Consider the following 26,808-nt stretch of genomic DNA (forward strand, 5'->3'; position numbering starts at 1 on the left):
CTGTGGAGAGAAAGAGTATGCTGCAGGCCAGCACTGGGCCTTCCTCCCATTTCCCCTACCCCCTCCAGACCTTAAACAGTGCCCGATTTCACAGACTCACCGCTTGGCTTCTCAGGGAAGATAGAATTCATTCCGCATTTAGCCAGAAAACAGTAGGGAATACCCTTATGCCCTGAAGACATAACCCCTTCTCTTTCTCTTTTTGGATCTAAAGCTATATTTCTAACGTAAGTACCTAGCTCCATTTTTAGAAATAAAATAATCGGGCATTTGGGGAGTCATCGGTTGGGCTGGGGAGTAGGGGGTAGCGTATGGATTTTCCAGCCACCACCCCTCCTCCATCTGCCTCCTCTTTCTCTGGAAAGAAAGCTCGCAGGAACCTGGTGTTCTTTGTCTTTGACTGTAGATCAGCACTGTAAAACATCGCCACCTTCAGTTAAAACTGGTGTGTGTCTGCACTTTGCAAAACCACACTGAGCTTCCTAACACTTTCCAGATACCACCCAGAGTAAGCTCTCCCTGGTTTCAGTGCTTCTTTGCTGGGTGAGCCTCTCCACTGTCCCTTGACATGCATGTCTCTCTCTCCAATTCAGCACAGGAAGGGAGGGAAAGAAAGAAAGGAGCCTGGAAGATGGACCTGGAGTGAATGCAAGACTTAATGCACTCACGAGGTTTTGCTAATGGCAAAGTGAAGGTCAGCATACTTTTTACATGACAGAATAACTCTGAAACCATATACTTTCTTCAGACCCACCAACTCCTGTTCTGAAACGTAAACTGTACTTTTGAAGCTCAAAGTTTTAAACTTGTCAAAATATTGAGTGATTTCCTGATAGAACGTGCCTCTTTGGTGAAGCGACTTTCCTACCTAGTGTAGTAAGGGCTTGAGTATTAAATGAGTTTTCACAGAACAAAGGGGTGGGTAGAGATAGGGCACAAATTTATAGGAGCAAGTCTTCACAGTCCTGGGAAGAGCTGGAAATAATGAAACATGAAACTGACCCTTTCAAGAGCTGCCTGATACCAACAGCCACTTGAAGTCAGAACTTTAGAAGCAAATCAATGAATCTTTTCCAATAGTATTTTAATGTCTTAATGTGAATAAATCTTTGGTTGATATTTTTATAATAAGGACATGCTCAGTATTTCCCCTTCAGACTCACAATACCCTCAATAAAGGGCTTACGGCATCAATGAAAGCGATGAACAAGCCACTCCATGGGAACATTTCAGAAACATGCATTCCTCACACGTGTGCCCCCCAATGTAAATGGCCCTACACACTTCTCCAAATCCAGAGTTAATGCCACCCTTGTTCTGGATCAGGTTACAGTCTAGTCTCCGAGGATGGTGTGGGGAGGAGTACCCAGCAGATTGTCCACCCTCAAGACTCCAGACCCCGTCTTCCTCTCGTTGTGAGATGGCATAAGTCACCTGTCACCCCTCCTTACAGAGCATCAGGTGTTGGCAATAAGCAGGCCCACAGCAGACTTCAGTTTACTGTGGGTTAAGGGAACTCTTGACTCTAATATTGACACCTCCAGTCTTTCAAAATGTCCCTCCCTTAAGTGTAAAAATAGAAGGAAGTGGAATGTTGGAGAACTTAGCAGCTATGTCCGTGAAGGTCCTCAGGCTTCCGGTAGCTATAGATGTAAAGCACACTGTTAGGCACATTTTAAGGCACTTACGAGTAAAGCTGACCATTGTGTTTTCCATGGAAGATAGAATTTAACTTTTAACAGTGAATAGTAGGGGAACACTATTTCATCCTGACCATTTCTTTCTCCTCTTGATGTCCAAAGCCAATTTTCTAAGATGGACACATAACTCCATATTTAGAAGAAAAATAAATGGGCATCTGGGGAGCCAGCATTGACGTTCAGCCTTGAAAATTGAATCCACTGTTGCAATAGCAAACTGTACATTATCTTCCTAAGAAAATACTAATTTATCAGTCCCAAGAGCCAAAGAGTTGTTCTGTGTCAGCAATCAGCTTAGCCTCATAATTATAAATTTGTAAGGATCTGTTGAAAGACATGGATCCAGAAGAATTATAGTGTTTCATAGTGAGTCACTTAGAAGAGAGAGCCCTGTTATTTGTAGACATTCCATATAGTCATAGAAATTTAGAGATGGATCCGGTCTTAGCAATCATATAGTCTAGCCCTTTTATTTTACACATGAAGAAATCAGGCCTTGGAACTTACTGTAGGAGATATATAAAAAGATTTCCATATGCCGCACATCTTCTAAATGTCTATCTTCAATACATCACTAACACCGCCTTTGGGATGTTCATCATGGTGTTCCCAAAATATGGCGAGATGGACTCATTGTTACAAGACTCTGATTTATGTACTATACTTTGCACCTTTGGTCTGGCATATTCCTTTCTTCCTTTTCTCCCTCCCCCCTCCATTTATTCATTCATTCACTAAGAGAGAGGCCCCTGAGCCCTATTATCTGTGAGATGCTGTGCTAGACAGATGGCCAGTTATAAACACAAGGAAGCTCATGAGCAATCTGTGCCTTAGAGGAACTTGTCGAGACAGACGGTGAGACTGATGAATGGGTGAGTAGTTGCAAAAGAGCTTCATAAATACCCAACTCTAGGCGTGGGCAAGTGTATCTCAGGGTGTTGAGAAGCAAGGGGCAAGAGTTTCCTGTGAGAGTCTGAGGAAGTGTACCATGGACGTAAGCCTTGAGGGGAATCTTGTCAGATGAGCCTTGTCTCAGGCAGAGAAAGCAGTGAGGGCTTTGCTGGAGAGGGGGAACTTGCCCAAAGGCAGGAGCACTGAAGGAGGAACATGGTGTATCCAGAAACAAGGAGTTTAGCAATGACAGTGCAGGAGGAATTGTGTGATGTGGGAAGATGAGTGTTTAGATGAGAAGATAAATTAGAAAATAAACACAGAGGCACCTGGGTGGCTTAGCTGGATGACTTCAGCTCATGAAGTCATGATCTCAGGGTTCGTGAGTTCGAGCCCCACATCAGGCTCTCTGCTGTCAGCACAGAGCCCACTTCAGATCCTCTGTCCCCATCCCTCTCTGCACCTCCCCTGCTCATGGTCTCTCTCTCTCTCTCTCTCTCTCAAAAATAAACATTAAAAAAAATAAAATAAATATAGGCATACCTCCTTTTATTGTGCTTCCTTTTTATTGAGCTTGTCAACTATTTCATTGTGTTTTTCAAGTTGAAGATCTGTGGTAGTGCTGTGTCGAGCACGTCTCTCTGGGCCATTTTTCCAACAGCGTTTGTTCGATTCATATCCATGTCACATTTTGGTAATTCTCACAGTTTTTCAGTTTTTTCCATTCTTATTATGTTCGTTATGTTATCTGTCATCAATGATCTTTGATGTTACTCTTGCGTTTGTTTTTGGAGCGCCACACTCCATGGCCGTAGCAGATGGTAAAGCTAATTGATAAATGTGGTGAGTGTTCTGACTGGTGCACCGACCAGCCATTTTCCCATCTCTCTCCCTGTCGTTGGGCCTCCCTATTCCCTGAGACATTCCAGTTTCAGAATTTGGCCAATTAAGAATACTACAAGGACCTCAAAGTGTTCACATGAAAGGAAGAGTTGCATGTCTCCACTTCAAATCAAAGCTAGAAATGATTATGACTTCACTCATCTGTGGAATTTAAGGTACAAAACAGATGAACAAAAGGGGAGGGAAGCAAAAATAATATGAAAACAGGGAGGGGGGCAAAATGATAAGAGACACTTAAATACAGAGAATAAACTGAGGACTGATGGGGTGGGGGTAGGGGGCAGGGAAAATGGGTGATGGGCTTTAAGGAGGACACTTGTTGGGATGAGCACTGGTGTTATACTCAGGGAATGAATCACTGGGATCTATTCCTGAAGTCATTATTGCACTAGATGCTAACTAACTTGGATGTAAATAAAAAATAAAAAAGCTGGAAATGATTAAGTTTGTTGGGAGAGGCATGATCAAAAGCCAGGATAGGCTAAAAGCTAGGCCTCTTGCTGCACCAAAAGGCAGTCAGTCATGAAGGCAAGTAAAAATTGTTGAAGGAAATATAAAGTGCTTCTCCAGTGAACACACGAAAGATTCGAAAGCAACACAGCCTTATTGCTGATATGGAGACAGTTTTAATGGTCCCTTCAGAACATCTCCTTAAGCCAAAGCCTCATCCGGAGCAAGGCTGTAACTCTCTTCAATATGTGAGGGCCAGGAGAGGTGAGGAAACTGCAGAAGAAAAGTTTGAAGCTGGCAGACATTGGTGCATGAAGTTTAAGGTAAGAAGCTTTCTGTCCCATAGAAGTGCAAGGGGGGACGGCACATGCTTAGGTAGAGGCTGTAACAAGTTATCCAGAAGATGTAGCTGGGGTCATTCACGAAGGCGGCTACACTAAGCAGCAGATTTTCAGTGTAGATGAAACAGCCCTCTAGGGGAAGAAGAGGTCATCTAGGACTTTTCATAGCTAAAAAGAAGTCAGTGCCTGGCTTGAAGGGACAGGTGACTCTTTTATTAGGGGCTAACATAGCTGGTAACTTTAAGTTGAAGCCACTGCTCATTTGCCATTTTGAAAACCCTGGGGCTCTTAAGAATTCTGCTACATCTACCCACCTTGTGCTCTGCAAATGAAACAACACAACCTGAATAACAGCACATCTGTTTACAGAATGAGTTACTGAATATTATAAGCCCACTGCTGAGACCTACTGCTCAGAAAAAAAGATTTCTTTGAAAATATGACTGCTCGTGGACAATGCACCTGGTCACGTAAGAGCTCTGATGGAGGAGTACAATGACCTGAATGTTGCTTTCTTGCCTGCTAATACAACATTCCTTCTGCGGCCTGTGGATCAAGGAGTCATTTCAACTTTCAAGTCTTGTTATTGAAAAAATATATTTTGTAAGGCAATAGCTGTGATAGATAGTGATTCTTTTGATGGCTCTGGGCGACGTAAATTGAAAACCTCCTGGAAAGGATTCACCAGCCTCGACACCATTAAGAACATATGTGGTTCATGGGAGCCGGTCAAAATATCAACATTTACAGGAGTTTGAAGACATTGATTTCCACCCTCATGGACGACTGTCAGGGTTTCTAGACTTCAGTGGACGAAGTCACTGCAGATATGGTGGAAACAGCAAGGGAATTAGCATTAGAAGTGGAGCCTAAAGATGGGACTAAATTGCTGCAAATCTCATGATAAAGCTTGAATGGATGGAGGAGCAGAGAAAGTGGTTTCTTGAGATTGAATGTACTCCTGGGGGAGATGCCGTGAAGATTATTCAGTTACAACAAAGGAACTAGAACATGACTTGCACTTAGTTGATCAAACAGTGGTAGGCTTTGAGAGGATTGTGTCCAATTGTGAGAGAAATTCGGCCGTTCTGCAAATGGTTTCAAACGGCATCACGTGCTACAGAGAAGCCATTAGTGAATCTATCAATGTGACAAACTTCATTGTGGTCTTACTTTAAGAGAGTGCCAGAGCTTCCCCCAGTCTGATCAGTCAACAGCCATCAACATCAAAGCAAGAGCCTCCTCTAGCAAAAAGATGGTAACTGGCGCTTTGCAGCAATAAAGTATTTTTAGTTAAGGTCTATATACTGTTTTTTGGGCATAATGCAGTTACACAATTAATAGAATACAGTATAGTGTGGATGTAACTATTATATGCACTGGGGAACCAAAAGATTCACTTGATTAGCTTTATTGAAATATTCCCTTTATTGTAGTGGTCTGGAACCAAACCCACAAAGTCTCTGACGTTATGTCTGCATAAAACTGCTGCATCCTATGCTAAGGAATTCAGTTTCCCAAACTTTAGTAATTTAAGTGTTAATTCCACCATATGTGTCATATCCAAAGTTGTCTTATGTTATTTTTGCTCTACCTTTATACTACTCATACTATTATCTATCTTACAGTTTCCTAAAATGCCTTACTTTGAAACACACCTGTTTTCAAAAGAAACTTCACATTAGTATTGTAAATAGAAAACCAGCGTCAGGCACCTGGGTGGCTCAGGTTAAGCGTTAACCAGGTTAACCTCGGTTAAGCGTCTGACTCTTGATTTTAGCTCAGGTCATGATCTCGCAGTTCATGAGATCTAGCCCCACATAGCAAACTGACAGTGCAGAGCCTGCTTGAGATTCTCTCTCCTTTCTCTGCCTCTCCCCCACTCATTCATGTGTGCACGTGCTCTCTCTCAAAATAAATAAACATTAAAAAAAAAAACAAGAAAAATCAACGTCAATTGCAATAAATTAAAGGTCATCATTAAAATGAATGTGATGAAAATAAAACGTTCCTGTTAAGTCTTTGCTTGTGAAAGTCTCCGAGCCTGAGACCTGCTGTCTCCTCATTTTTAAGGGAGATGATAAGTTTTGGAGAGGAGTTAAATTCATTGTAGCACCAAACTGAGATTCCTTAAATTAATTAGGAGGAAAAAAGGCAGTTGAATGGCATAAAGCTTCCTTACTTTCCTTTTTAATTTTTAAATGTTTATTTATTTTTGAGAGAGAGAGAGAGCATGAGCAGAGAAGAGCAAAGAGAGAGGGAGACGCAGGATCTGAAGCAGGCTCCAGGCTCTGAGCTGTCAGCACAGAGCCCATCGTGGGCCTCGAACCCACAAACCGTGAGATCACGACCTGAGCTGAAGTCGGACACTTAACCAACTGAGCCACCCAGACACCCTAAAGCTTCCTTATTTTCTAAGTCAGGAGTATTCATCATGGTTCCTGTGTGCCATCTTAGATACTACAAGGATATGCATGTGACATAGGGGGAAATGTCATAGGCAATACAGGGCCGTCTGAGGATTTTGAGCTAAGAAGTGACAAAATCACACCTATATGAAAGGGATAACTCAGGACTACAAAGGGAGACCAGAGAAGTAGCTAGAACTTTGCAGGGCAAGGGTCCCAGCGTGGACTAGTCAGTGTAACAGGATGGACAAGAGGGACCAGACTTGAGAGAAATTTGGGATCAGGCCACAGCCAGATTTGGTGCCTGGAAGGATGAGACCCACAGGTCAAGGGAAGTGAAAGGCCAGCGATGCTTTGCAGATGGATGGCTTGAAAGACTGCATGAGTGGTCATGTGACCCAGGCCAGGTTTACAAAGACTACGCGGTCGAGTGTGTGTGCCCGATGAGGAGAAAGGGAGGGAGCAAGTAAGGAAGGAGAGGGGTAAGACCTCAGCTTTGGAACATCTACCTGTGACAAGTATGCACCTATCCTAGGCTCACATTAAATGCTTGTGGCAGAAATGGCAACGTGTGGATGGCAGGCAATTGGAGGCCACCTTGCTGGAGCTCAGGGACATCCCCACTGCCAGTTAGATTGGAAGAGATCTATACTGGTCTGTAAATCAGCATCAAAAACATTTGCACTTACCTACCAACCATTTTAGAAAATTGGTGACATAATCAGGTAGACAGGTTTAAGGTGTATTAGACATGTTTACTTTCGTAAGATGTTCAAAATGAATCCATCCAACCAAGAAGTCATTAAGAACCTAGTTCTATAAAGCAGTTTGCTGAGAACTTTGAGCCAGAGAGAGATAAATTAGACACAGACCCTGTTCTCATAGAGCTTGTAAAGATCTAATAAGATAAGAGAAAAAATTTTCAGGGATTTAAAGCTTAACGTACGAATGCTTTATTCATGATTTCCAGAAAACCTATTTAGCCTCAAAATCTTGCTAGTAACTATAGTTAGTCTGAACTGTATTTCCATGTGTTTTAAGAAATTGATTATGGGGGCACCTGGGTGGCTCAGTTGGTTAAGCATCCGACTTTGGCTCAGGTCATGATCTCACGGTTTGTGAGTTCAGGCCCCGCGTCAGGCTCTGTGCTGACAGCTCAGAGCCTGGAGCCTGCTTTGGATTCTGTGTCTAACTCTCTCTCTCTGCCCCTCCCCTGCTCACGCTCTGTCTCTCTCTGCCTCAAAAATAAATAAAACATTTAAAAAATTTTTTAAAAAAAGAAAAAGAAATTGATTATGGTGTTGGGGTAGAACAATAGTATAAATGAAATTTGGAGTAGACTTACAGAACTGTAAGTTAAAATCTTTTCAATCATAAGTATTCCTTTTTCTTATGTTGTGCTTAAAATGCTCATTTTCCCAGCTTAGGAGAAACAATATAAAGTTTTGTTTTATGTATAGAATAAAATTTCCCTTCTTCCTCAGATGAGTATATATAGTAATAAATTAGAGCCGTCTCATGAGAGTCTCTTAAACAATCAGTTTTATGTAACTGGGATTTTTTTTTTTTCCTGGTCATCAAGACACAGACTAGAAAGCATAGAGTTCACCCTCCCAGCCTAAAAAAGAGTCATACGTTTAAATAAGAGGAAGGACAACAAGCCTAATGTTGATGCCTCTTCTTCAGTTGCTAGACCCTTCTGTGGAAAGAAGTGTTTTTATAAGACTCAGACAGAATTCATTTCCATAGAGCATTCTTAATGGCTCCTGTCAGTACAAAACAGCTGGGAAACATATGGTATCCATTTCCCTGTATCACTTGGAAAAAATTTCACATGTAAATAAAGCCAACATAAAAGAGTAGCCCTTTGAACCCACGACCTTATACAGTACATAAATGTATTGGCACAATGCACTCGTTGTATTGGTCCGCTAAGTTATGTGACTTTAAAGGTTTTTATCACATCTTGAGATGCACATTTTCAAGAAGTTTCAAAGGAATCAAGGTAATTGGCAAAATATTAGCAAATACCATGCCTAACAATTAGTATGTATTCCTGAAATGTTAAAGGATGCACACACATGTGCGCATGCGCACACACGCCACCGTATTTTAAGCTTTTTAGAAAAAATAGTGGATAAAATTAAAGGCATATTTACACATTGTAAATTCTGTGTCTGCTATCTCTCTGCTATTTTAAAGAAGTAACCATGTGTTCTTGAAAAGAAGAGAGAAAAGCTTGGCGGAAGTTTCTGGCAGACAATTTTTCATAGCTTCACATTTTTAGGGAAAAATGGACCTGTAAAGGATAGGAAACCTTTCAAATATATAATGGACCAACTGGAATTAGGCTTTGCCTTTGCATATTTACTTTTCATAAATAACTTTAGAAGATCCAACTCTTATTGGTGATTATCACTCCTCTGAGTTTATTAACGGGGCTTTCATCCCCTGTGATATTAAGCTGTAAATCCCTGAGAAGGATGCGCTTTGGGCACTTCGAAGGAGATTTAATGCGTTGCGCAAAGTGAGATTCAAATTCAAATACTCGCGTTTGTTAATTGTATTCTCTGTGCCAAGTACTGGGTACAGCTTAGAAGCAGAGCCAGCGAAAAAGAAGAGGTGCTGCAGCTTAACAGCATCTAGATACCTCCCTTCCCTCCTGGACCATTCCTCGTTAATACCTGTCCCTTACTGGACAGAATCCAGGCTTGTCGCCACAGCTCATAATGTTCTCTTCTTAGACGTTAAAAGTCTCAGAGCCATAATTCCGCTTAGTGCAGACCTTCTGAAAACCTGTGCGAAATTATGGTCTCTTTTGGAGGAAAGAACCATCCACCAACAGTTACATCGCATTCAGGCTCAGAACACTTTCTCTCACCTCCTTAACTTACTTCCAGAACTTCTCTGAATCCTTTTAGATATATCCCAGTAAGAACAAGAATGACCAGCGATCTAAATTTGGGGAGCTTTTAATGACTTGTATGCCACTTTCACCCAAGATTTAGTGGGAGCTGGGGACTGTCATAGAAGTTACAGACCTGAATACACCCCACCTCTTTAATTCTTTGGTTGTGCCCAGTAGCAAAGAACAGACACAAGCACATGCTTTGGGATTAAATACTTCCCACCAATTGTTCCAGAAGAGGAGAGAGAGAGCTCCTAGTTGGAAGGCATGTCCTGAAACCTCCCCCCTTCCAAGGGGGATGGTGTAAATGTAATGGAAGAGGAGGAGGAGGGGTCCATAAATCAGTGACCTACAAGTTTCCAAGAGCTGGTTCATCGGTCTAGTCAGGGGAGTGTCCCAGAGAGGAGGCAGGATCATCACAATGGAGGAGACTGGTGTCCTGTCACCCTGCACCACGAGAAGGCACGGGGTTGCCTTTCATGAGGCTGACTGGGAGAGATGGTGTTCTTATCTTCAACGTCCAGACACATTGCTTTTTCACTGGACGCTCCATCTCAACCAGACCCTCCCTCAAAGACAAACCATGCACTTTTTATCTGAGCTTCGCAGAGAAATGAGAAGGAAAAACAACAACCACTAACCTGCACATCTCACTCTCCCTTTGTAACTTCCTCTCCTCCTGGTTCTTCCCAGCTTTGTCAACAATGGAGGGCAGCTTTGAATCTTCCCGCGTGTTCCGTTATAAAGTACAAATACGTTATGTTGCTGTGTGCATATGCCAGAAAGCATAGTGAAATTACCCGAGCGACGGTTCGTTGGGATACTCATCTGTGGGAGAAAATCACCCAGTAGGTCACAGTTTGAGTTTGCCCAATATTAAATAACTTACCCCTTCTTTATATGAGACTTCTTAAGCTTTAAGGATGTGCATGTGTGTGTGCACGCACATATACGCATGTGTGTACGTTCATCCCTTGTCTCCCTAAACTAGTTTGGAAGTTTATTTAACATAGAGGATCCTATCTCCAATTCTGCTTCTCCAGGTGGTGACAAGTCTCATAATACTTCCAAAGAGGTATAGCCATCCAGGGAATGAACCTAAAAATCTGTCGGGGTTTGTTTGTTGTTTTGGCTGTCTCCTTTTCCCATGCTTCCTACTTGAGTTCATTTTGAGCCAATATGCCATCACTTTTATCACTCACTGTTTTCTAGTGGTAAGTATGAACCGTTTGTTTTGGGATATCTTGTGTTTGATTTGCCTTCTCCCTACAGGTGTCCCCTTAGACAAGGGCTTTCTTTGAACATAACCTGAGTGGTCCCTGTCTGGCCTCATGGCCAAGATACCTTCAGTGTTTCAATGTAATGCTCTCCTCTTTTATATATTTCAAAACAGTTTCTAGTTCGAGCTGGAATTGCAGTGTGTCGGCTCTCATCACAAACACGCAGAAGCCCACAGGCATCGCTGACGTGTATAGTAAGTTCCGTCCCGTGAAGCGAGTTTCCCCACTGAAACACCAGCCAGAGACTCTGGACAACAATGAAAGTGATGACCAAAAGAACCAGAAGGTGGAGTGCCAGAAAGGGAGTGATTCAGAGCCAGGCCCCCCACCTGAGGAGCTCAGCCCTGGAGATGGAGACAGTGGCCCCCAAAGTAAGAGCACCGAGCCCAGCACCTTGCTGGGTGAACTGGAGCATTATGACCTTGACATGGATGAGATTCTGGATGTGCCTTACATTAAATCCAGTCAACAGCTTGCCCCTTTTACCAAGGTGACTTCAGATAAGAGAATTTTGGGTTTGTGCACAACCATCAATGGCCTTTCTGGCAAAGCCTGTTCTCCCGGAAGTGCCGAGAGCTCACCGTCCACCCTGACACCATTCTGTGTTCTTTCTCCCGTGAAAAGCCCTCACTTGAGAAAAGCGTCATCCATCATCCGCGACCAGCAAAAGCTCTCTGCTGAAGAATCTGAGAGCTCACCGCCTTTGGTTAAGTGTGGCTCCGCATACGAGCCTGAAAACCAGAGCAAGGACTTCCTAAACAAGACCTTTAGTGATCCTCATAGTCGAAAGCGCGAGAAGGCAATGCCAGACTGCCAGCTCAGGGACTTCCATCCACAGTCCTCCGCAACAGAACCCAAAGTGGAAGAGCAGATCGGGGGTGTGAGCTGGACCAGCTCCCAAGGCCCAGAAGAAAGGAGTGAGTATCTGAAAAAAGGGAAAAGCATCTTGAACATCGTTAAAGAAGGACAGATATCTCTCCTGGTGAGTATGATCTAATTCGGTAATCTAGAGACTCCAGTTTTACCAACTCCTTCATGAGTAACAGAATGATGAGTGTTTGTTCCCATCCTGCCTTAATCTTTACTCGTAGCTTTAGTTTGATGATGTGCCTTTTGAAGTTTAAAATCCAACTTTAGATTAGTACCAGGGAAAATAAACAGCTATAGAGGGAGTGTTATTCCCCTTTAACTTTGCAGGACTTTGACTGAAATGGGACACATAATCTAAAACAACACAAGTCTAGGGGCACCTGGGTGGCTCAATCGGTTAAGCGTCCGACTTTGGCTCAGGTCATGATCTCATGGTTAGTGAGTTCGAGCCCCACGTCGGGCTCTGTGCTGAGAGCTCGGAGCCTGGAGCCTGCTTCCGATTCTGCTTCTCTTTCTCTCTCTGCTCCTCCTCCACTTGTGCTCTGTCTCTCTCTATCAAAAATAAATAAATGTGAAAAAAATAATTAAAAAAAATAAAACAAAAACACAAGTCCAGCACTTGCTTTAACATGACTCTTTATGTCTTTGTTTTCCCTTTTCAAATGGTCCCTAATGTTCCCACTCACTTACTCGTGGGCATGTGTGTGTTCCTTGTTGATGGCGGACCTGCCAGATCCATGAACAGAGGGTCTTCTGTTTTATCCTCATCATTATTCAGAAAAGTTGGACCAGGAAGTTTAAGAACGTTTGCAGATAGAGCTTACCCTAGAGCTTGGTTGGCCTCTGACCTACATGGGGCTTTTACTCAGTCCAGCTCTGCATGTCTAGGGAGTGCAAAGAAGCTTTTCCAAAGACTCTACTCACAGAGTTAACATGATGTGTAAGAAAAGCCTGTTCTGCCTAGGCTCAGAGAGAGCTCAGCCGAAATCACACCCCATCTGCCTGCATTGTTCTTTTCTGGCTTCCAGACTTGGATCAAACAGTAGCAAGCCTGGGCTGATACCATGATGTTAATTAAAGTCTCACTCAAGAAAATCATCATATCTTGGCAGTGCGATTCCACTTAGGGTAAAGCCATACAGAGATAAGTACAATGTGCTTGGTCCATTATCCCAAATCTCACTGTTATGGGATAATAGGATTGAATGGTTTTACCAAATAAAGTAATAAAAAAATGTTTTCCTGCTGAAAATAGGTTTTCCATTTCTCCTGGCTCTTTCTCTCTTTTTCTTTCTGGTTCATTTCTTCCTTTTGTCCATCCCATGTTTTCATGTTTCCCGAGTGATAATACCTCTCAGTTCACCCAACAGTCTCTGTCAACCATGGAACTAACACAGGGAACTGAGCTTCACTACAGGTGAGAAAATCAAAGTCCAGGTAGCGTCCAGGAGTCTGTCTGGGTGAAAGTATCTAGAAGAACCCCGTGGCGGCGCTAGTCATGGCAGCCATCATGAGGTTGCAATGAAAGCCAATTCTCTGTAGTTCAAGGCAGACGAGATGCTTGAGAGAAGTAGTTCCTTCATTCAACAAACCTACAACAGAGAATAAAACACAGTCTGGCTGTCAGCACGTAGCAGTCGAGTGGAGTAGACAGAGAGGGAATTTGCCAATTACCATAAATATCATTGCAGTTGTTTAGAAAGCCAGCTCGGAGTCTCCGCAGTCTTGTTGACCTATCCCAGTCTCCATGTCTCCCATGAAGATAAGTCTCTTGAGAATTCATGTTCTCAAGGGTAGCAGAGCAAACTCTGTAATGGGCAATCATCAGAATTGATGGTAAGGAATTTTGACTTACTACATCCCCAGGATTGGCACCAGAGCTTCTGGAAGATCATCTCTTCTTACCAGTGCCCACAGCAGAACCCCCACAGCATCTCGTTCTGATTATTGACTTAAGTGTTCTAATCTTAACTCTTTGTACAGCCCCACCTAGCTGCTGACAACCTAGACAAAATTCACGATGAGACTGGCAACAATCTCTTACACGTGGCCGCATCGCAGGGACACGCGGAATGTCTGCAGCACCTCACGTCTCTGATGGGAGAAGACTGCCTCAGTGAGCGGAATGCGGAGAGATTGACTCCAGCAGGCTTGGCCATCAAGGTGATCGGTTGGGGCTGCACCCTCCACCGCTAAAAGTCGGGTTGTTGAGGTTTTTGGGTTTTTTTTTTTTTTTAGGTCTTATTTCCATTTATTTTTGAGAAAGATACAAAGAGCAAGTGGGGGATGGGGGCAGAGAGAGAAGGAGACAGAATCCCAAGCAGGCTGCACGCTGTCAGCGCAAAGCCGGACATGGGGCTCGAACCCACACACCGCGAGATCATGACCCATGACCCAAGCCAAAATCAAGAGTCAGACACTTAACTGACTGAACCACCCCGCTGCCCCTGATTGTTGTTTTAAGATTCCTAGTGAGCTAAGTCAGACACATGAGTGTAGGGTGGGGAGGGGGGAGCACAGTATACCTAGTAAACGGCAAATGAGCATATGACATTTAAGATAGTAATCATTTCAGTTACTAACTGCTTTGAGATTTGGAGACTACATTCCAGTTTATTGTGCAATGAGGGTAAGCTTCGAGTCAGCTAATAAAGAGGAAGTAAAATGATCTATTGCAGTTCTCAGAACTTTTGTTACTGCTGGTGACTGCAATTCAGATTCTTAACCACACCTGGATTTATCTGAGACGGTTTCATTTTTTTCCTAATGTGAATATAATGAGCGAAACAAATGAGGAAAAGGTGTATTTTAAGGAATGATAGCTCTCAGGAGTATTTCAGATCATAAAGCAGGCTTCTAATGGATCACATCTGAAGTTTAAATGTCTTCAGGACCCAAAGTTGTTTAGAGGGTCAGTGCCGAGTTTGAGTCTAGCTCTTGGTGGAGCACAGTATGCTGTCTGTCAAAATCTATACAAATTAATGCCGACGGGGAAAGAGTTAAAACCTAGAAATTGTGAGTCAGGGAAACATGGTCTTTTATAGCACTGCAAGTGAGTGCCTCTGTAAAATATAACACATCGCTAGAAGGTTAGCTATTAAACTAAAATTACTTTTAAGATCTTTGGCAAATAAATGTAGAATTCAGTCATATTTATGAAGAAGCCAGAAGTGAAGTTCAGGGAAATGTAATACAGCCTGTGCTTCTACATATGTGTTTTGCTAGTTATGTCTTCTAAAAGCTGAATGATCATAATTTTTAGAAATGGAATTACTTTTGAAATTTACTAGGGGAACTTGCTAGTTAAAGAAATCTGTTTGTGAATTCACCGAAGAACATGTTACATTTGAAAAACAAGTGGTTGCTGGCCTGCCCCTCACATATCTTTTAAGCAAATCTGAATTTTGCATCGTTAATTTATTTACCATGTGGTAAAGTTTTACGTATTACAAGTTGCTTTCTGTTTTATTTAATTTTACTCAATGATAATGTACTATTGCAAAGATGCTATAGAAAATAATATTTTTTTTTATAAAATAAGAAATCGGGGCGCCTGGGTGGCGCAGTCGGTTAAGTGTCCGACTTCAGCCAGGTCACGATCTCGCGGTCCGTGAGTTCGAGCCCCGCGTCAGGCTCTGGGCTGATGGCTCAGAGCCTGGAGCCTGTTTCTGATTCTGTGTCTCCCTCTCTCTCTGTCCCTCCCCCGTTCATGCTCTGTCTCTCTCTGTCCCAAAAATAAATAAACGTTAAAAAAAATATATTAAAATAAGAAATCTATGACCTTGGTAGATATCGCTTTCCTTTAGTGAATGTTGCCGTGTCACATTAAGAGCGGAACTGAAGGCAGCCATCATGAAGAAAGAGAAATTAGATGCGAAGTCAGGGTGCATCATAGTTGAGTTCGACAATGTGTACCGAGTCCAGTAGGTACTATGTTAGATGAAGGCAATTCAGATTTGAATGAGACGTAGTCCCTTTTCTTAAGGAGCTGATAGCCAGATAGATACGGCAGGTAAGTTACCAGCAATTCAAGTGTGGGGTGGCGAATTCAGGATCTAGTCCTAGATCCGAGTCCTGCGGGAAGGCAGGGGTTGGGTCTGGTCATCAATGGACAGGAGTCAGTGATGAATAAATTATTGTTGCATGGCCAATAAATATTGACATTTGCCTTGCTGTTTTAGTGTTTATAAAATACAGGTCTTATTAGTTTTTCTAACTAATGTTAGATTATGGAGTATATCTTAGCTACATAGTTGGAAGAGAAAGATTTTTTTTTTCTTTGTTTCTATCCCTTCATGCTTGTTTTCACAGATTAAGAGTCTTCAGAGTAGGACAGTACAGAAGAAACTTGGTGGCATTTCAGCCACCTGGGTATAAACTCTTTCTATGGTTTCCATATTGTTAGTCCATTCTTAATAAACTGCTTCAGTCAACACACTGCTGTCATATAATCGGCATGGAAACTTAAGCTGCAGGGCATTTTGGGACATCTGGCTGGCTCAGTTGGAAGAGTGTGCAACTCTTGATCTTGGAGTTGTGAGTTCAAGCCCCATGTTGGGTGTACAGATTACTGAATAAGAAGAATAAGAGTAAGGGTAAGGGTAAGAGTAAGAATAAGAATAAAACTGTAGTGCATTTTGTTTTTTTATTTTAATGAAGAACACATATCAAACCCATAAAACTTGAAAGCTCTTATTTGCGGTCTCAGACTTTTCATATTTTTACTTCCAGGCAATGATATGAGAAAGGGAAATCTTCTATTTCTTCCTTTAATCTAGAATTCACAAAAGCAGTAAAGACAGATATTTTGTGAGTGCCACCCCCTTTGGAAATTGGTCCCGACACAAATCCTGCCTCAGTCCATTCAGTGTAATTTGACAGACGTTGGTGAAGTTGAGGGAGTTCTAAGAAGTCATCATTCTTTTGTTTTAGGACCTTGTTTTGAACACCAGTGACCAGCCGATGGTGTTTCAGCTCATTAAACATAGGTCTGAGAGCCCTGCTGTTATTAAAGAGAACAAACTCGGTACAAATGGCCAAAGTTGCTGAGATAATACGACTGGGCTGACAGGAAGCAAAGTCAGAGATAGGATATCACATAAAAAGATTACCTGAGGAAAGCGGCTTTGAAGGCTTAAGAACTCCTCTCCCCTCCACTTAAACTCCTTAGATGGAACGTAATAAATTCTTACCAGTTACATGCAGAATTTATTGAGGGTTTTCTGGGGAACCCAGCACTAAATACTGTGGCAGTTCAGCGCATTACTGAGTCCCCTTTGGGAACAGTTTGGCAAAAATAACTGGAAAGAAAGATTTCTATAAGGTGAGAGCAGTGTGTTTCTCAAATAGGGCCAACACGATACATTATTTTAGGAACTAAACAGACATGGAATGAAATACCCTTAATTTCTTTTTCATTTCTCATTCAGTCCTTTCTGATCAAGCTCAAAGACAACATGTTGGTCTGGTGAAAAAATGACTTCAGAGACATAACCTACTGGCACTCCTTTTTAACATCCAGTGAGTGACCCCAGTCTCAGAGATTTCAGGCAAACAGTCTCCTGCCAGAATGTAATAACATTTTGTTTGTTTGTTTTCTTGGTATTTCTATTTACGGCAAGTGATGCTGCGTTCAAAATCATAGTAGCAATATGTTTCCTTCCACCTTTGTGGCTGCATTTTGTCACTTAATACATTTATTTCAACATCACCTTGTGGAATAACTAGACCTAACAGACATCTAACAGAACATTCTAGCCAACAACAGAAGAATACACATTCCCTCCCAAGTACACATGGGACATTCTCCAGAATAGACCATATGCTGGGCCAGAGAACAGGTCTCTGTAAATTAGGAAGGATTGAAGTCATACAAAGTATGCCCTTTTAACCATAGTGAAATGAGGTTTAGGAGTCAGTAACAGAAGGAAATTTGGGGTATTCACAAGTGTCTGGAATGAATAGAATAATTATTATCACGTATCCAGAATAATCACTCCAGAATAATCACTTATCAAAGAAGAAATTACAAGAGACCCTGGAAAATATTTGGTGGTGAATGCAAATGCAATATATTATCATTTAAGGATGTAGTGAAAGCAATGCTGAGGATGAAATGTATAATTGTAAATGCCAGAATTAAAAAAAAGAAAAGGAAAATGGTCTAAAGTAATATCTTAGGGGCGCCTGGGTGGCTCAGTTGGTTAAGCACCCCACTCTTGATTTAGGCTCAGGTCATGATCTTGGAGTCACGAGGTCAAGCTCCTTTTGGGCTCTGTGCTGGCCGTGGAGCCTGCTTCAGATCCTTGGTCTTCCTCTGTCGCCCCTCTCCCCTCTCAAAAAATTGTTTAGGAAGAGAGAAAGAAAAGAAAGAAAGAAAGAAAGAAAGAAAGAAAGAAAGAAAGAAAGAAAGAAAGAAAGAAAGAAAGAGAAAGCTAACAGCTTAATCTTCTATCTTAGGAAACTTAAAAAAAAAGAAAACTACATTTAAAGCAAGCAGAAGAAATTTGAAAATTCAAGCAGAAATAAATGCAACAGACAACAGGGGGGGAAAAAAACCAACAGAGAAAGTCAACAAAACCAATTCTAGTTCCATGAAAGGATTTTTTCAAAAATGAGTAAGCTTTTAGTTAGACTAAGACAAAAAGAGACAAGACTCAAATCGTTAAAGTCAGAAATGTTGCCGTATACTCCCGTGTTCTGCGTACGTGCTGCTTGCTCTGAACGGTCTTGCCTAGCAGATGCTCGCCACTATTCTCCTTCCTTTGTCCATTCAGAAGGAACGGAATGCAACGCATGGTGTCAGTGGCTTGTTGGGTGTTGATTCATCCTGGTAGGGCACAGTTGGCTTGCTCAAAGCGTGCGGTTTGAAAAACATCTGTAATGAAGGATCCATACACGAAAGGATGATGGGTGGGGTATAGGGAGCCCAAGAAGAAAAGTGCAGTGTCCTGGACTAAGAGCAGAGCACTGTTACCGTCTGAGAGCCGGGGGTGCCAGCAAGACAGGGCTGAAGGAAGGAACTGGCTGATTTTTGACCTTTGACTGGTAGAGGGACTCAGCAGCCAGCGGCAACCCCATAGGGGTTGAGGAAGCCAGGAACAGACGGGACCTCAAACTCCCTCTCTTTTCGTGGTGTCCCACTACCACTCTCCATCAGCCAAATCTGGGGGCAAGGGAGTCGGCCCATACAGACCAACCTCCTCTGGCAGCAAGGAGGGCAGCAGAGGGAGGAGACAGATCAGTGGGGGCACCTGGAAGCTACTCGGCCCACACCTGGCCCTGCTAGGTTCCCCCAGGGGAAGAATGGTCTCTGCCTGTGAATAGTTGTGAGTTGACTACTTGAAATTCCAATATGCAAATAGGTGTAGATGAATAATGAGCAGATTACCTCCTGCATCTTATGTTTAGAATACGCTTCCCACCCTCCATGACGCGGTGGCTCTTTTCTCCTGGTCTGAGGCCCCACCCTGGGCAAACCGGGAAGGCGGCTGAACATCTCGCTGGTGTTATAGAGGATCTAAAAGAGCGTGCTGCTAGTAAGAGGTAATAAGTGTTGTGTGCCAAGGACTCTCACATGCTCTGTCTCATCTACTGCTCCCAGTAACTGTATGAGGTCATTACTACTATCCCTGCCATTTCACAGAGGAGAAAACGGACTATCAGAGAGGGGAAGCAACTTGTTGGAGGTCTTGTAACTAAGTAGTGGATTCAGGATTTAAATCCATTCCAAAGTCTGGATGCTCGTGACTAGCTTATACATGTCACGGCTGCCTTCCTGGTTTGCACAGTTTGGGATCTCAGCACTGGAGGAAAAAGCCAGTGCGCTTTGGGGACGGAGTCCCCAGAGCCTTCAGTGCAGGTAGCATTGGAGCCAGTATAATAGGATTATTTTCTTTCTTTCTTTTGGAATCCTGCCATTTCAAATTGTCAAGGGTTAAAGCCTATTCTCAGAATTAATGAATAAACGGATATTGGTATATTCATACAATGGAATACTTGGCAGCAGTAAAAAAGAACAAACTTTTCATACAAGCAGCAGCACGGTGGACTCTCAGAGGCATGAATGCTCATAATAAAATAAAATCCTATCAGTGGTTGCCTGGGGCAAAGATGAGGACCTGAGACCCTGGAGTCCTAGAGACTGGGGGGAAGGGGGCGCTGGAGATGTTCTATATCTTGATTGGAGCAGTAGTTACAAGAGAGTATGTATCTGTTGAAATTCATCAAACCACATGCTTAAAACAGGGTAGGGTATGTTTTATAGTATTACAGTATTGAATACCTCAATAAAGTGATTTAAACCAACTGATTAAGTTTATGAAACTGCATTTACGTAAAAATTCCCCAACTGATTTTGAGTCAGAACCACAGATCAGAAGTATAATACATGATATGCTTATACTGCAAATAAATTAAGCCAAATACAAGAACCAAAATTCATGTGATTTTTTTCCCTCGGCAAAATTACTGTCTGTGAGGTTTTGTTTTGTTTTGTTTTTGAGAGAGAGAGAGAGAGAGAGAGAGAGAGAGAGAGTGAACATAAGCAGGGGAGAGGCAGAGGAAGAGGTTGACAGAGAGAGAAGCCCAAGCAGGCTCTGTGCTGTGAACACAGAACCCGATGTGGGGCTCAAACCTGATGTGTGAGGTTATGTCCTGAGTCAAAATCAAGAGTTGGACACTTAACCAAGTGAGCTATGCAGGCACCCCGTGAGGCTTTTTTTTTTTTTTAGTTTGTTTTCTTTATTTTTGAGAGAGAGAGAGGCAGAGAGAGAGAGAACCTGTGCAAGCAAACAGGGAAGGGGCAAAGAGACAGAGACACAGAGTGAGGGAGAGAGAGAATCCCAAGCAGGCTCTGAGCTGCCACCACCAGAGCCTGACACAGGGCCGGATCCCACAAACTGTAACATCATGATCTGAGCCGAAATCAGGAGTCAGACATCCAACTGACTGAGCCACCCGGGTGCCCCTATGAGGTATTTTTCAAACCTGAATTACTTTGAATTTCTTTCTTCTTTTTGTCAATCTAGAACGGTCAGTTGGAGTGTGTACGTTGGATGGTGAGTGAAACCGAGGCCATTGCCGAACTGAGTTGTTCTAAGGATTTTCCAAGCCTCATTCATTACGCAGGTTGCTTTGGTCAGGTATGAGGAATTTTTAATAATCAGATTTATAAGCAGTCGCTTCATTGTAATATTTTTAAATGACAAACATGTTTTAAACAACCTAAATATTCCATAATAAGATATTGGATAAATAATGAAGCTACATACATATGATGGAATTTTATGGGAAAAAACATTCATTATAAGATATTGAAACGTATGCTATAAAACCATTCCTGTAATTTGGTACCAACTTTGAATTCTAGAGAAAGGAAGAGACGTAAATAATAAGATTAGAAAACAAGCTGTGTCACAACATGTTCACAGCTGTTACCACTCAAGGCGGAATTACAAGTGGCTTTTATCTTCTTTTTTGTATTTTTCAGTATTTTCCAAATTTCCTACAACAAATGCATTTAACTTTCGTCAAAAGGGAAAATGATACATTTTCTCGTACCCAACATTAAAAGGAAAATCTTCAGTCAGATATTAATCAAGGAAATCTCTAAGATGAGCAAACACACTAACTAGATCAGTCGCAGTTACAACCAGTTTCTACCTTAGGAAATCCCAGTATGAGTAGTTGATGTACACAGATCACAATCCAGGGTGTGGAGTACAAAAATCATGAGTAACTCCCTTTGAGAGGAGTAAGTATAAATTATATTTTCTAAAAAATTGGAACCACAGAGTGCCAATCTCAGCCTTAAAAAAATAAATAAAGTCAGCACTGTATTAAAATAGATTTAATCATATTTGTCTGTGGCAAAGAAAATTGCTTCTCATGCCTATAACCATATCCCCTTTGGCTTCATGAACCATCCCGGTGGCAGTAAATTGTGGTATTGTCAACAAGAGATTAAGCTTTTCCGAGCATGACAATCTCAAGTTCAAAAAATACCCTTGGAGACTATGACTGCAGTCTTTCTTTAGTGCAAGTCCATGTTAGGTGATAGTTTATGTTGTACCATGGTAACTTCAGTGAATATAAATTATACACAAATACGTATGTATGAGTGTGTGTTTGTATGTATGTATATATCCCATATATATAAATACGACATATGTATAACATGTATGTGACACACATATACAACATATATGTATATGTTAATATGTAACGTTCACTCTATGTGCCAGGCACCAAGCCTTTGGAGTTTGTGTACATTATCTCGCTTATTCTTTAAAATAACCCTGTTGGATCCTGTTGTCTGTACCCATTCTGGAGGTGAGAGTCAAGGAAGAAAGTTAAGTGGCTTACACTTGTCTTGTTCCAGTGCCTAGTAAGCAAAGAGTGCACCTCAGCTCAGGCCCTCCGATTTCAGGACCAGATTCTGTTTTGCATCTGCCTGTGTAGGCAATTCCTATAGCCCGTTCCCAGCGGCATTGACCTGAGGAAGACTTTCTTACAATTCCGTCTAACAACACATGGTGATACACAGGTCATCAAAGTCAGTACCTGGTACTAAATTTACGACATGAAGAAAAGAGCAGAAAGAACACTGACAATTTGTCAAAGCTACTGTCTTTGAAAGAATTACTCCATTTTCTCAGTGTCCTGTCCTGGCGAGCCCCAGTCACAGTATTCCACAAACAACCATCACAGTTCCTAAACAATTGCTGAGGATGCCCTTTTTTGGCTTGTACTGGCAAAGGGGAGAATCGAGTTTTCGAATGACCAAAAGAATGTAATCACCGTTGATCTTCCTAAATCATTTTCAGTATAAAACTGAATGTAATTTATTCCCAAACCGTCTGAATAATCGTTTCGTGTTCCTGATTTCATCGGCTTATCTAAAGCCTAGCAAGGAATTTTCCATCCCCGTAGAAACGCTACCTGTGCTTTTGGTAGAGCTTGCCAAAGAAAAGGAGGAAGGGATTGCATTGCTGTTCTGAGACTCTAAGTAAATAATTGGGCCCCTGGCATTCTTTGTTTCGGGAAATGCTGCTTATGTGTGCCAGCTTCTCTGTTCGCCTCTCACAGTGGGTTTCTTGCAATCGTGAAGCCATCAGGACCAAAGAAGCGCACATGTCCTTTCTGGGACTGGTTGGGTGATGCTGTGGCTTACTGGACTGGACTAGAGGAAAATACGGAAATCAGGGACCTCGCAGAAGAGCCACGTCAGACGTTTGCCTCACGCTAGTATCAGTCTTCAGGCTGTTATTTCAAGCTGAGAGGCCTTTTTAATGACCCGGAGTATGGCTCTGAGCAGGGCAGCCCAGCAGCGCCTTTCAGAGAGCACTCCTCCCCAAGTGGAAGGCATCGAGGCCCTTTAGAGCCACGAGTCCTCCTCTGCCCAGCCATCCCGCATCCGCCGCAGGCACTTATGTAACAGGTAACCTGTGGAGATGCTGAACTTGGAACCGTTACAAGGCTAATATTTTCACAAGGAAGACTGTTATTGAACATTTTTCTAATGGATTCAGCACATGCAGGTTTTTCTGCATCAGGCAGGCACTTGAATGTGCTCTGCTTTTGTTTCTTCAGTAAATACTGCTGGAAAGGATAGAACAGAGGAAAATTCCTCCCTTGGTTTATTTTAGTTGCCCTCTGCCCCTCATATAGATTCTCAAAGAAGGGGCTCTACGTGACTCCCAATTTGTGTCCTTTTTCTCGCAAAAATTACCTTAAAGACTCCGGTACCGCAGGGCAGCCGGCAGATTTTAGCGGACTCCTGGAGTGATAGATCTTGGGGTGATAAGAATTGATTTTCCTCCTCTTGACACATGAAGTCTCAGAGGGTGCAATTATTCCATTGCCTGATCGTACGGAGCAGCACTAGCCACAGGGAGCACGGAGGTGAAAACTGCAGGGAAACTCCCGGAAAAAGCAGGGATGTCCTCCAGTCGGCCTGCTTTGCTGTCCCTGGAGAGAGTTGTTGCCGGCCAAACAGTAGAGACAGCATTGTCTCAAGTCAAAGCTACCCTGTGTCACGGGCGCTGTTTTATTTCACCACGAAGGCTCTGAGGGTCTGGCCCACGCTCCCAGCAAAGCTGTCGTGCCCTCAGCAGTTTGGGGGCTTCAGCCCATTCTGCACCGGTCATTGGTTCAGTGGGTTCTGTGTTCCTTGTGACCGTTGTGTTTCTGAGTCTCCCCTGTCACTTTTGGTAAGGACATCCTGCTGTGAAAACAACCTCCCTCATAGCACTCAGCGTGTACCAAGAGCACCTTTGTCTACACTGGGTGCATTCTGCATTTTATTTTTTGTGTTTATTTATTTATTTTGAGAGAGAGCAGGGGAGGAGCAGAGAGAGGGAGACAGAGAATCCCAAGCAGGCTCCACACCGTCAGCTCGCAGCCTGACACAGGGCTTGAACCCACGAACCATGAGGTCATGACCTGAGCCAAAACCAAGAACAGGATGCTTAACCAACTGAGCTACCCAGGCACCCCGCATTCGGCGTTTGAAATGTTGGCCCTGACACAGATCAAAACAAAACAAAACAAAAAACAAAGGGATAGAATGATCAGGGACAAGTTTTAAAAAAAAGGAACAGAGCAGCAATTCCTACAGCGATAGGCATGCAGGCAAGAGGCTACATGCGATTGTTTTTCCACGATCGACTTTAAAAAAGCAAAATATTCTGTGGACTTGATTGTTTCACTGTCACCGGATAGAAATAAGAAAACAACACGCAAAGTACTGAGATTGCAGACAAAAGCAAAATAGAAAAATGTCTGATTAGCCGAAGCACCCATCCGCTCTCCAGGGACTGATCTTTGAAACAGCGTAAGCAACACAGAGCTCCATAAACCCATAGACTGATGGGCTGTTAATTGTGCTTTCTGTGACCCAAGCGTGCAAAATGAGTGTGTCCATTACGGATTCAGGGGCCATGGGTCAGTGAGTGGCTGCGGATACTCATACTGAGTAGACAGATAGCAGAGGCCTGGAGAACAGTGGCTCCGTGTCTGATCTTAAATCCTAGCCCTGCCATTTACTACCTCAGGGGTCTTGGAGACGTTTATTATTATTTTTAAATAGAAAAGATCTCTCTGGACCTCAGTTTGTTCATCTCTAACATGGAGATAAAAGTGGTTTATTTGCCAGGGGGCAAAAAGCCACATGAACACTGCCCGTTGCTGACACATAGTAGACATTAGATAAATGTTGCTTCTTAGGATTATTGGGTATCTTCCAATTTCCTGTTTTATTGATCTCAATATTGTTCAATTGACTTATTTCACCATAAGTAAAACATAAGGGAAACTTGACACTGAATTATTTAGGCCTTAACCTGTTTAACAAGTTCTCGGATACACTTTTTGTTCACATTTTACCGTCTCTGGATTCTGCATTTATCTTACAATATATGACACCCTGAAATTGTGGCTGGCCATTTTTTTACATTTTAACATCTCAAAAACCAGACTGAATTCTACCTTTGATAGTATATTAGATTCGATGATCTCTGATTGCAGAAGAAGGTGCCTCCTTTGGAACTTACAGTCATAATGAAAACTGTAGACCCTTTACTGATTGAGGCCAACAAGAGACCTGTGGAATGCTTTGCAGTGACATTTTTTTATTAGACTTTGTCCAGCAAATCTCATAAATTACATGTATTAATTGCCCCATGAAATGACTTGCATTGCCTTTAACAACACACAAAACGCCCCAATAAAACAGATTACCAAAAGAGCAGAAAATCCCCAGAAGAGGAAACCAGGACATGAAGGAAGTTTTCAGTCAATAGATAAAAACCGAACGTCTAGATGAGTGTGTGGGCGGCTGGGTAGAATGTTAAGTTGGAGAGGCATTCTGTAAAATGGAAATAATCCAGAAGGGCCTCTCGATCCTTACAACTTCACTGGATGTTCTCTGAAAGCAGTGAATTACAGCAAAATGAAAATCAGAAATGACATTTTTTAAACATCTCCCTGACACACACAACACACAACACACACGCAGGCGTGCACAGAAAGAGAGCGCTTAAATGTCTAAGAAGAGAGGTAGCCATCACTGCATATGTATATTTAATACACATGTATCTCATAAGGCCCTTCTCAGTTGGAGAAAATAGCTGTATTTTTTCTCCTTACTAGATATTGGTCGAGTAAGTCACTCTTTACGTTATAGTCCCATCGATTTCTGCTGGCATGTTCTCCCGAATCAGAGCAGAAAACGGCATTTTCTCTGAGACTGGATGCTGACCATGCTTTTACCCAAACCCGGGAATTCAAGACCTTTTGTTTTCATGAAGTTTATCAAACAACAGGCTGATTCTGTAGCTTCTTATTAAAGTAAATTGCCCACTACCAAACACAAAACTGAAATTTGAGGTGCTGGGCAAAGACCTGCCTTGTTCTGAACAGTAGAATAATGGTTCTTCCTTTATATAAGTCTTGTGTCTTGAATTGGAATGTAATTATAAGGGAGAGTTATCCATGGCATCAGAAGAAAAGAAGGCAGGTTATCGAACAACGTGGATTGAACCTGACTTGAAAGACCATCAGGAGCCAAGGCAGCTCTTGCCTTATACAGACCGTGGCCTGTCTGCCCAGATTTTCAAGCCCCTGCAAAGTCGAGGTGTCCAGATTCTTCTCCCTATTTTTACAGGGGAAAATGTCTAGTCGTATGAAATGCTATATCCCATTTTCTACAACCCTATCATTAATAGAAGAATAGACTTCTCCATTATGCTATTAATTGAGTCTGAAAAATATGAAAATGTGCCTGACGAGAAGGTACGTATAGGATATTTCTATCTTGCGTTCCCCTGAACTTTACTTGCTAAAGAAGGGAGCTGCTAGAGTATCAGAGAATATATACTTGTCTTCTTTGGCTTTCTGATTGGTAAAACAAGGGTGTTCGAATGGGATGACTCCTAAAATCTCTCCTACTCTGCCATTTTAACATCCCATGATTGAATATCATAGAGCAAACCAGGTCACCACATACCTGAGAATGACCCACCGAGATGACAGGGCCGTCTTTTTCACCAGTCGAAT

At 42.4% G+C, this 26,808-nt stretch overlaps 1 protein-coding gene across 1 annotated transcript in view; it reads left to right on the forward strand.

Annotated features, from left to right (window-relative positions):
- Positions 1–26,808, forward strand: part of SNCAIP (synuclein alpha interacting protein) — a 77,194-nt gene that overhangs the window by 22,900 nt on the left and 27,486 nt on the right. Inside the window, exons 3-5 of the mRNA XM_047083811.1 lie at positions 10,995–11,863; positions 13,735–13,914; positions 20,781–20,894. Of these exons, the coding sequence (XP_046939767.1) occupies positions 10,995–11,863; positions 13,735–13,914; positions 20,781–20,894 (1,163 nt within the window). The remainder of the gene's footprint in view (positions 1–10,994; positions 11,864–13,734; positions 13,915–20,780; positions 20,895–26,808) is intronic.

This window comes from Lynx rufus, unplaced genomic scaffold, assembly GCF_022079265.1.
Source record: "Lynx rufus isolate CCGP_SWC_20201006 ecotype Redwood Valley unplaced genomic scaffold, mLynRuf1.p SCAF_1, whole genome shotgun sequence".
Lineage (NCBI taxonomy): Eukaryota > Metazoa > Chordata > Mammalia > Carnivora > Felidae > Lynx > Lynx rufus.